This window comes from Pimephales promelas, chromosome 12 (genome assembly GCF_988280905.1).
Source record: "Pimephales promelas chromosome 12, fPimPro1.hap1.1, whole genome shotgun sequence".
Lineage (NCBI taxonomy): Eukaryota > Metazoa > Chordata > Actinopteri > Cypriniformes > Leuciscidae > Pimephales > Pimephales promelas.
In genome coordinates this window covers 7,137,413-7,149,683 of record NC_142780.1, presented here as the reverse complement: position 1 = coordinate 7,149,683, position 12,271 = coordinate 7,137,413, and the positions used below count along the sequence as shown (strand labels likewise).

The 12,271-nt window shown below is 37.2% G+C and overlaps 1 protein-coding gene across 2 annotated transcripts in view; it reads right to left on the bottom strand.

Moving 5' to 3' along the window:
* The window catches only part of LOC120465452 (lysophosphatidylcholine acyltransferase 1), a 62,738-nt gene that overhangs the window by 16,098 nt on the left and 34,369 nt on the right, over nucleotides 1–12,271 (bottom strand). The window contains exons 3-6 of one of the 2 annotated variants that reach the window (XM_039655157.2): nucleotides 11,077–11,291; nucleotides 7,904–8,016; nucleotides 3,669–3,729; nucleotides 3,250–3,308 (exon numbers count right to left, since the gene is read on the bottom strand). In XM_039655157.2, coding sequence (XP_039511091.1) covers nucleotides 3,250–3,308; nucleotides 3,669–3,729; nucleotides 7,904–8,016; nucleotides 11,077–11,291 — 448 coding nt within the window. The remainder of the gene's footprint in view (nucleotides 1–3,249; nucleotides 3,309–3,668; nucleotides 3,730–7,903; nucleotides 8,017–11,076; nucleotides 11,292–12,271) is intronic. The other variant, XM_089117449.1, reaches the window with a different exon arrangement.

The following is a 12,271-nucleotide window of genomic DNA, read 5'->3' as shown; positions in this document are numbered from 1 at the left end:
CCATTAAAATAAAGTGGAAACCTAACCTTATGAAAGCTTGTTTCCACTGTGGAATAAGTTGGTAATTGAAACTTTTTTTCCCCTGACAATTCTTTTTCTCCCAATTCTGATTTTAATTTGGACTGCAGATGAAATTTAGCTTTGTAGCTTATTCTGGGGCAGTCATTGATTATCCACTGTCCATCTTAAATTACATTTTAATTCTTGCAATCTCACGTTTGCAGTTTAAATCTCACGATTCTGCCTTTTGTGCCACAGAATTCTGCTTGTTAATGCAGTCATGTTGTCCAAAACTCTGGGCAAAAACAGAATTGCGAGATGAAAATTTTAGATTCCGAGGGGGGAAAAAAAGTCAAAGTCCGAATTGTAATCTTAGTATGACTTTTTTTATTCCATGGTGGAAACACGCTCCCAAAAACTAAAGCTTCAACACAGCAGAATTTATTTATTTTTTCGACATGGATGTCTTATTAGAATGTTATTGTATGAATTGACAGACACAATTCCCTGAACTGGGGTGCTTAGCCAACAAACATGGCCATTGATCATGATCATATAGATTACCTATATAGATTACCTAGATTATCATTGATCATATACTGTAGATTACCTAACATGAATGATCTTTATAGAGGTTTCTAAAATGACAAACCACATTCAGCTATTGTATTCAAGAATAAAAATATAAGCCAAGACTGACTGACAAGTAACGCAACCAATCATAGTTTGTTTTGTTCCACGTCATGTTTAGTGTGAAAATGTGAAGTCCCTACAATAACAAACCGGCATTTACATCTAATAAATCAATCATTCAAGAAAGTAGTGCAAGTTTGTAGCAACAACAGAGCATTAATCCAGCATTTAGTTGACCCTGATAAGAGAGCTCATTGTCACAGTTGTAAATATGACGGCACCCTTCTTCCACGAGGGGTTTCGCGTAACGCCATTTACAATTAGCCAGGAGAGGTGTCGTATTTTTCCAGAGAAGGCAAAAAAATTGAAAAGGATTGCTGAAATTTAAAGCTGGTTTATAGCATACCAAGAATACAGACTTTGCTGTCATTAGTAATGTAGTGTTTATTTATTGTTAAATTATTGTAGTTGGGTTAGGTGGCTTAGGTTTTATTGTGAATTTCTGATGTCAATTTAGACTACTAAAACTATATTTATATATACACTAATTTTAATATATTATTTTTTTTTTTTTTCAATAAAAAAGTTCATTTGTTTTAAATATCATTCACCATCGTTTTGAAGCTCTTTTTTCAAAATCTTTCAATTCAGGCAACGGTACCATTTTAAAGGGTTAGTTCACCCAAAAATGAAAATTAAGTCATTAATTACTCACCCCCATGCTGTACCAACCCCGTAAGACCTTCGTTCGTCTTCGGAACACAAATGAAGATATTTTTTATTAAATTTGAGAGCTGTATAACTACCACATTGGCTCCTAAAGGACTGCCTCTTGACGGCCCAGAAAGTCAATGAAGAAAATGTTTAAATATCCCATGTGACTACCGTGGCTCAACTATATGTTTATCAAGCGACGTGAATACTTTTTGTGCGAAAAAACAAACAAAAATAACGACTTTATTCGACTATTCCTTTTCTTCCTTGTTGGCCTGAAACGAGACTTCAATACGATTTCCACGACACATGTGCGAGAATTGCGATCTCCTAATGCCTAGTTCACACTACATGATTTTAAAATGTCAGGCTGAACTGTGCAGTTCACACTACATGACTTGCTCTCAGTGAAATCATGAGTGTTCAAGTTGTTTAGCTGTTCACACAACACAACACAACGTGATTGATCCACAACAGGAGGTAACTCACTACACGAGTTAACAACGCACTACATAGAGATACAACCACGATCGGATGATAAGAGCATATCATTTGTGACTCAATGAGAGCTGTTTCAGTACTATAGTACGGTCTAAATCCTAAAAATAATCAAACAAATAACGAGTTGACAACAACACGATTCTATCTGGTCTAGAAACCATGTTTTGTCACGAAAAACCACGCAATAAAACGAACCAGAAATGACGCGAAACTGCAGAGAAGAACACAACACGCGAATGTGGACGTCAGACAGAAACTAGTGCTGCACACTGTTTGCTCGACGATCTGCTCTGAGAAAAAAAAATGCAAAAAAGAAAAAGTAAGATTTACCTGGTGTCCTCAACCCATGCGTTGCTATGATTGGCTGTACTCATGACATCACTGAGATTGAGTCGCGCGACTGCTCGAGATATCTAGCAGGCTAGATATTTTTCTGAGCTCGGTGACCTGTCTGCGAGCTGTCTGCGAGCTGTCTTTGATGCGTTGTTGGCTCTTTCACACTAACGGATTGGCGAGCGTTAATCGTCCGCTAATCGCCTGCGATTTGCACGCGATAACACCCTGACTTGTCGGCGACTCAACGATTTGCAAATCGGGCTTAAATCGGGCTTAAAATCACGTAGTGTGAACTAGGGTTTACACTACTTCAGTTCAGTTCTCGCGCATGTGTCGTGGAAATCTAAGGAAGTCTCGTTTCAGGCCAACAAGGAAGAAAAGGAATAGTCGAATAAAGTCGTTATTTTTGTTTGTTTTTTCGCACAAAAAGTATTCTCGTCGCTTGATAAACTTATAGTTGAGCCACTGTAGTCACATGGGATATTTAAACATTTTCTTCATTGACTTTCTGGGCCGTCAAGAGGCAGTCCCTTAGGCAGCCAATGTGGTAGTGAGACAGCTCTCAAATTTAATAAAAAATACCTTCATTTGTGTTCCGAAGACGAACGAAGGTCTTACGGGGTTGGTACAGCATGGGGGTGAGTAATTAATGACTTAATTTTCATTTTTGGGTGAACTAACCCTTTAACAGGATTGATTTGACAACGGTACCGGAAAAAACCCCAAACAATACCCAACCCTAACTGACAGCTTTCTGAGAGTGTGTGCTCAGAAAACCATATATCAGAAATTTAAACATATAGCTTTAAAACACATGCAAACAATAAACGTTCATGATGAAGAAGAACTGTAATGTCACATGAGCGTGACCGCGATAGAGATGATAATAAAAACCAAACAGATGTTTCGTTAGTTTTCGACAGAGTATCCGAGGCACGGAGGCGGGAAACAGCGGCTCATTTGCATTTCAGATACATGGACGAAAACAGCATGTTTTTGCTTCCACTCAAAAAAATGATCATATCGGATATACTGTAGAATCAAGAAAAAAGTCAAACGTCTCACCAGCTTGTTTGGGTAGCGGATCACTACAGGCTGTACAGGAACTGCTGGAATGAACGCTCCTGAACCACACAAACAAACAACATCAGCACATCATGTACTGCACAATTGTTATGCTCTAAAGAAACAAAAGGTTGCATTTGCATAAAATTAGCACAGAACGCCCTGAACAGAATAACTAGAAAACTGATTAGTCATTTTATAGTTTCAGAAGAGCTTTATTGCCAAGTGAATTTTTCTTGTTAATGAAGCTTCCAGTGCACACATAAATACACCACAACAAAATTAAAGAATAAAAATATGAAGTATAAAGAGACAGTTAGGTTAAGTTAGAATAGACATATTTACGGAGTAGTAACATATTTACCATATTATGGATAATATTAATAAACAGGAGTGAATTTACAAGAGCACATACACACCTGGTTTAAAGGTGATTAGACAGGATCTATTGGTGCACGTGCCCTCAGGAAATATCATTATCTGGAAGACACACAGATTTTATGATCTGTCCACAATTATTCATAATTTCACTTAATCACACTATGTGACATGATGACTCTCCATACTCATTGCATTTTAGGGAAATTATTTGAAAAGAAATGCAAACTCACAATGTCCCAATCATATGACTACAAAATATTAAATCCAAAATGTTTACAATTATAAATAGTCATCGAAGCAGCACAGAAAAAGGGAAAAATGACACGGAGTAAATTGAAATTGCATTGCTATGATTTACATTGGGTATGGAAAGTATTCAGACCCCCTTAAATTTTGCACTCTTTGTTATTTTGCAGCCATTTGCTAAAATTTGTTTTTTTTTTCCTCATTGTACACACAGCACCCCATATTGACAGAAAATTATATATAACAAAGAGTGAACAATTTAAAGGGGTCGGAATACTTTCCGTACCCACTATAAGTGCATGTTTGTGCTAAATTGTTTTATTGATAATCGATTATTTTTTCCATATTTTCTCCGTGCCCTCGATATCACTTTCCATTATGTTAGTCTTTTGTAAAATGCATTTAAGAAAATACTTTTCCTTAAATGACATCATCCTGAAGCAAGTGACATCCTTTTGGAGGCATATCAACACCAGAAGAATCAGTAAGTATTATCAATGGATCTGAGGTTTTGTGCTGTTAGTGGGTTTGTGTCTAAAACATTTAGTGTGCACTCTAAATGTGCAAGCTCATTAGTCTAACCTACTAGACTGCAACACTAAAAACACTATGTGTGCACTCGCTAGATGTGTTATTGTAAAATGAGGGACATAATTGATAATGTCAAATTGCACATCATCAAAACAATAATCACAATATAATCGTAGACGATATACAGTATATTGCACACCCCCAAGTCTCACTTTTGGAAGTATTGTAATAATCCAGGCTGATTGAGAGTTTTTGACTTGTGACGGGGAACGCTGTCAAATCACTAGCCGATCTGGCGTGTTACTCCGTTTACTCACTTTGCAGGGGAAGTTTTTATTGTGAGTAGTGAGTCATTATGATGTATTAAATAAAGCGTATAGCGCAGAATCTGCTCATATCTGGCTTACTTGAACATGCCCGTCACTACACAACAAATAATGTTGCGCTTGTTCATTTGCATTAAAGTAAAAGAGAAGATTAAAAAGCATTTGGTTAACAGAAAAGACAACAATTTCCAATTTCCTACAGAAATACTATAAATATATATATATATATATACATACTGTATATATATATATATATATATATATATACACAATAAATATAGATATATACACTATATATATAGATATATACACTATAAATATATATATATATATATGAAGAGTTCAGACGCAAAAGCCTCTAAGTGCCATTTGAAATTTTCTTCTAAAATGATCATTTTTATCAAGCTTGTATATTTAAGTTCAGTAATTTCACTTAAAGGGCACCTATTATGGAAAATTCACTTTTACATGGTGTTTGAACATAAATGTGTGTTGGCAGTGTGCAGTGGCGGCTGGTGAAAATTATAGTAGGGGGGGCTGAATAAGAGGGGGGTCTGGGGGTTCCCCCCCAGAAAATTTTGAATTTAGTAGATGTGATTTCCTGCATTCTGGTGCATTTTAGGCCTTAGGCCATGCCCTTACCTATACCAATAAAATAACTTAAACCAGTCAATACCAATGGTCAAATAATACAATAATAATAATAACAGTTTGACAGTTAATGATAATGAACAAGTTGAATGTTTATTATGCTCTGTGTGCTGACAGAAAAAGTGCAAACGCATAATATTGATAAATTATAATATAGGTAATACAAAAAAATAATAGGTAATACAACAATCTAGTTTAATCAATCCCCAGCTGTAGACTATATATTTTTGACAATTGGATAATGGATAACAATGTGTTGATACTAGAGAAAGAGAGAGAGAAAAGGCTCTGAAAAAGAGGGTGGGACAACATTCTTGATTGTAACACCCAAGTATGAGAAGAAAGTTGATTTTAACTATAGTATTAAACACAGTAATCTAGCTCAGAACTTAAAAACATCAAAAACAAAGCAAACACACAGGTATTAATATTCCTATAACTATTTTAATATCAAACGTGTGTGAAACAGTGTTTATGTGTGTGTGAGTGAGTGAGTGAGTGAGTGACAGAGACAGACAGATCAATTCCCACGACTAACTTTACATTATTTCCACTCGACGTCACTGGCGCTGCCATTCTGCTCTCATCTGAGGTAAAAAAAATGTCCCGTGGTGCGCGTGCACGGTGCACTCCCCTCATCTGATACTGTGGGCGATATTTTCAGCGCCCCCAAACCATAAAATTTGACGGCGCTGATTGGCGAAATATAAACTTTTTTGCATAGCAACCGGGGAACCATTGGCTTAAATTCCAGCACTGTGGGGCTGAGCGAACTGGCGCCCTGAGAAGACAGCCTATTGGCTATACTACTACACCAACATGATAAAAGTAACGAAAGTGAATGCAAATATCATTCTGGTGAGTTCAAAACACTTTTAAAAGTAAAACCATTATTAGCATATAATTAACACAGATTATTTTTCAAAATGATAAATTATAATATTTATTAAAAAAACAGACAAACAGGTCGGAGGGAGGGCGGCGCCCCAGCGCCCTCTATGGGCGAGCCGCCCCTGGCAGTGTGTGAGCAAAACCACCTTAGAACGATAAAAATCCATCCAGTAGTTTTTTTACAATCTCAATAAATCATATGCACTGTCTCAGAACGAGCTGTTCTGAGATTCAGCTCTTTGTGACGTAGAACGGGAGACAGGGGGTTGATTGACAGTGTGGCTGTGGCCTAGACCCCGCCCTCGGTGATCTGTACACACCATCCTTCATTGTTTCAACGACGACAGCCTTTAATGTCTCTTGGAAACGTAAATTTATGTTCTGTCGTGGACTCGTGGGTTAATCCTGTTGTTGTGGCTTAAAAGTTAATCCTCAAGTGTGGATCGTCGTCTACTGTTTGCGATCCACCGTCACCCCAGTAACAGTAAGTGTGTTTTATGATTTTTGAGCAAATAGTCTTTTCAGTCAATGTCAGCCAATTCAACAACAAATGCGTCTAAAGTTATTGCCGTCATAGGATGTCTGTGTATATAATTTAAACCTTGTTTGTATAGTGTGTAACCACACGTTTATAAATATATATATTTTTAAAGATATTGTATTAAAAACTGCATATATGTTGGTGTTCTGTAAGTTAGCCATCTTCTCACATTTGCCACAGAAGCACCTATGACAAGTAGCTAAACATGATGCCACAGGTCCCTCGCATAAATGTAATTTCGCTCGTACGTAGCAAACTTTATCACAGAATGTGTATGTAGTTTCAAAAAATTGCGCTAGTGTCTGTGTGTGTGTGTTGGACATCCATCATTTCAAATGGGACGCTATTACAACTCTAAAGTACATAAAAGTATCAAATAACCATACCGAGACGTACTGGTCCATTCTCATTTGTTTATTCTGCCGGAGTCTCTTCATACTATTTATATATTCCGATTCAAACGTACTCTGAATGACATTCAATATGGCGCGTCTCTTCACTCTCTCAGTACCGACTGCCTGCCATAGGTATCAAGTTACGCCCTCATACGCCCAAAGGCAGGGCGGGGATATGCAGCTCATTTGCATTTAAGGTGGTATACCCCCTGAAACAGCTCATTTTTAAGCAGGCCCCAAAATGACATTTTCAAATGGTTATAATAAATTAACTGTGGGGTATTTTGAGCTGAAACTTCACAAATACATTCTGGGGACACCAGAGACCAATATTACATCTTGTAAAAAGGGGCATAATAGGTGCCCTTTAAATGGCAATGAAGATTACCTATTAATTGTCATTTAAGTGAAATTACTGAACTTAAATATACAAGCTTGATAAAAATGGTCATTTTAGAAGAAAATTTCAAATGGCATTTAGAGGCTTTTACATCTGAACTCTTCATATATATATATATATATATATATATGTGTGTGTGTGTGTGTGTGCGTGTGTGCGTGTGTGTGTAATCTGTGACATAGTTCATTTGGTTTATTATTTCTGGCTAGTAGAAGTTCTGAATGGCAGGTAACTTAAAAATGTAGTTGCATAATTGGGTGAAAAAGTTCATGTCAAACCCTGCTGGTCATACCTGAGGCCACTCTCCTCCTGAATGAGCTCTTCTCTTGATCTCTTCCACCGTCTTCCGTCTGGAGTCCTGATCTGATCGCGACACAAACACAGGCCGGATGAATTTGATCAGAGCTGGAGGAGGGAGAGATATGATCACATGGGTCACATGCACAGGTTCAGAAGGTCACGCAATGCTGTGAAAGCTCATCTACCCTGGTGCGAAGGCTTTTACAAAGGTTTTTAAAGGTGACGAGCTATTTTTACTCTCGAGACTTTAATGAGCTGCTTGATTGCAGGATCTGATTCAATGACACATTGAGGACAGTGTTAAATGAAACACTATCGGGTGAATGAAAGAAATATTGTGTTTCCCATAACAGGGTGAATCTCACAGAAAACGCTTGGTCATTTGTCACCCCAAAGGGCTGTTCATCTAATTAATGAAATACATTTATGCAAGACTAAAATGAAATGTTTTCACATCAAGCTGTGTGGAATTACATATGCTTAACTGTCACCTTAATGGTTTACAAACTTTAGATTTTATTATATTAGTAGTCTGTCGATATTGTTTTTTTTTTGTTTTTTGTTATGCCCGATGCCGATATCTTAGAGAGCACGGGGGCCGATGGCCATTGTAAAGCCGATATATATATAAATACTTTATATTTATTTGAATTAATGTTTAATAAATTAGAATTCTCTGTTCAGATATGTTGAGACGTCACAAGGTCACACTCTTTCACTTCCCTACAGCTGCTGCTGAAACTCCTCATCACTGCAGCAAACAGGAGCGTGAGCTCTGGAGGTGTGTGGAGGAAGAGCTGATGATGGTGATGATGATGATGATCAAGATCACTGCTGAGTGGGAGAGCAGATATGGACGGAGATCTTCACTATCGAGGGATTAAGCTGCAGCATGAGGCTCAGAGTCGCCCGGCTGATCAGGGACTTAACGCCTACACCAAAATTAGCATGCACTAACCAGCTTCATCTAATTGCTCGGCTCTCAAAGGTGCATTACATAGACTATCAGAAAGGTGATCTAAAAAGATGATGCCTGTGCCATGTTTAAATGTGACTTTGCCGTTTAGAAGGGTAGAGACCAACCAATATATATTTTCCCTGATATTTAAGCATTTTCCCATAATCTGGTTTCGGTTTTGTAGTATCAGATTCACCGAGGGAATCCTTCTGAGGGGAGATGATTCAACATTAAAGGGAGGGTGTTCCCTCCCTTTAATAATAAACTTAACATAAAAGCCATTAATGCACAAATGAGATATGCTACATAAATTATGAAACAGTGATCTGTCAGCAGGTATATCATAATCTAGAGACCAATAAAAAAAAAACATTTATTAATTATTTTGCTAACAAGCCAGGTGAACTCAATAACTGTGATTATCTATTCGCTGTTTTGTTTATTATTCTGACAATGGTTGCATATTCCTGTGAATATAAATAAATATCCGTTCTACAGTATCGGTTATCAGGCACAAATAATTGAAAAAAAAATTTTAAAATCAGATTTTTTTGTACCAGTGGTGTTTAAATGAGGAGGCATTTTTTATTTATTTTTTTAAATCAAATGTAAATTCATGCCCCAGTTCCACTTAATGTTGTCACATTTTCCATACAATTTAAACATCTATTTTGTATTTTTGCATTAAAGGGTAACTAAACCCCTGGCCAGAGCCTGACTCCACCCACTGGCAATATTTGAAAATGCTGAAAAAGTGGACTGACCCCAGCGGAGATAGAGGGGACGAAATAGCTGCTAAAACACTCTACCCTGATCGTTTTCAATACTCACAATTCCAATTCCTGACTCCCTACAGTGGTTTTGACGACACAAGCTGGTTTTTATACTGCCAAGGGCGTAGCTCGCTTGGTGAGCTGAAACCTGCATACGTCACGAACATGAAGTGCGGAACATCCAATAGAGAGCCTAAGTCCCGCCCCTCCGCTTCCGGCTCATGGGACCTTATTTCGGAAAAAATATGAATGGTAGTCAATGGCGAGAGACAACTTATCTTTTTATTCCGTCTGAACTGTGCCCTGAATTACACATATGATGTTTGTCAATTTAAAAGACAATTCTGAAAGTCAAAAACGTCGCAGTTTGTCATACAACAGAAGAGTAACATTTACTTTTATGTGAAAATCGCTCTGTGAACTACATCTCCCGGGAAGAGAAACGAGATCCGCTGCTTGTGTGTGTGCAGTTTGGTACAAAACACTCAGGCATGACGGCGTAACGTTACGATTATAACGTAAGACTGTAGAAACAATGACAGACAGCCTCAGTAAAGTTAGCTTCATTCATTGGGAGAAAATGTGCGCCTTTGGGGTTTGTAGTCTTTGTAATTACGTATTTTCACAGTCTTATACCTCAACGGTTTTACATCAAACTGCGACTTTCTTTACTTTAAAATGTATCTTTTAAATTGACAAACATCATATGTGTAATTCAGGGCACAATTCAAACGAGATCAAAATATTTGTTGTCTCTCGCCATTGACTACCATTCAATATTTTTCCGAAATAAGGTCCCATGGTGGTCGACCGGAAGGGGAGGGACTTAGGCTCTCTATAGGAAAATTCAACTGCAGTAGCCACTGTTCAACCTGAAGAGGGCAGCACTAAGACGTTTTTACACCATATATTGTAGAAATAGAACACTTTATAAACAACAAATGTCAAAAAAGTTACTCGAATCAATGACTGGTATTAATAGAGATCCATTCTTATAGATCATTAACTAAAAAAAGTTGGTTTAGTGTTTAGTTACGCTTTAACAATCTCTCAGCTTTCATTAAAAAAAAAATCTTCATTTGTGTTTTGAATATGAATGAATGTCTTTCGGGTTGGGAACAATATGGGTGAAATAATGCTTTAAAGTCTCTTTCCTCAGTAACGTCATAACTGGATGTATTTGAGAAGAGAAAGACACCTGTGTATCTATGATCATGTAGCCCTCACTTGTGCATTTCAGTAGCAATCTCTCAAGGCTCTTCTATTTGTTGTTGCTGCTCGTCTCCACAGTCCCCTCAGCATAGCACCAATAAGAGTATTAACTTAACTTAGTTGACAATGATAATGAGAACAGGCTGAATGAATGAGAAGAGTACTCATTACTGTACTTTTTTGTTTCACTGCCTTTAATTAACAGATTTTAAGCACACTTACTTCCCCACACAGGAATGTCTTTGCTCTCTGCTTTCATCACAATCGACGCCATGGTCATGGTGACGGGAATAGCGTCGAAATATGACGAGTGAGGGCCGAGGGTGAGGATAGGCGCTTCGGTGGGCAGAGCCCTTCTGCCTTTAACACTGATCCAGTGGAAGCCGCCCGCGAACCACATGACCCGCATGATGGTCTTCAGCACCACGTCCACCACCCTACAGAAGAAGAGCGAGTCTGAGATCAGACCACATGCAGCATCATTCAGACGAAAGGTTTGGGAACATCAAGGTGGAATGTTTCATTAGTGCGAGTGTAGTCAGAGCACCAGTGAGCTGTATGTGAACTGCTGTTATGTATGCTAGGTTTGCACCACACTGGGGGAAAAAATTACAGGGATTTTTTTTTTTAAACACACTCTGTATTTTGCAGAAGTGAACACTTAGTTCACACAAGTTTAAATTTACTGTATTTACTGTCTATTTTAAGGCAAGCCAAAAATATTGTCTCAGATGATACACATATCTTACATTTGTATTTTAATTTGCTACCATCAGGTAGACGATTCAGGGTCTTAATGTAAAGTAAAGTAAAGTAAAGTAAAAGCAAATGTCCTGTACTAAACATTTTTTATTTCATAGAAAATGTTACTAAATAATTAAAATTAAATTATATAATTTAATAATAAATAATAATTTAATGAAACTAAATAAATCAGTCATATGTGTAACCAATCTGTTTTCCAAATTTGAAGTTGATATCATAAACATTAAGCCAGCAAAATAGTTTTGAAGAACCATTTCCATGGTAATGCCATGACGAATGCAAACAAATTATACTTAATTTATGGTGGTTACTAAAATTTGGGTCCCACTTTATATTAAGTGGCTTTAAGTACTATGTACTTACATAGGAAAATAAGTACAATGTACTTATTGTGTTCAGGTTGTATTGTAAAACACTTTTGCTGCTATTGAGGTGTGATATGGGTAAGGTTAGGGACAGGTGTGGTGGTATGGGTAGGTATCAGGGTGGGTTAAGGTGTAAGGGAAGGGTCAACTGTGTAATTACAAATGTAATTACATCAATTAATTACAGTTGTAATTACATGCAGGTATTTTCAAAATATAAGTACAATGTAAAAACATGTATGTACACAATGAGTCCAATGTATCAAAGTAGTAACTTCAATGTAAGT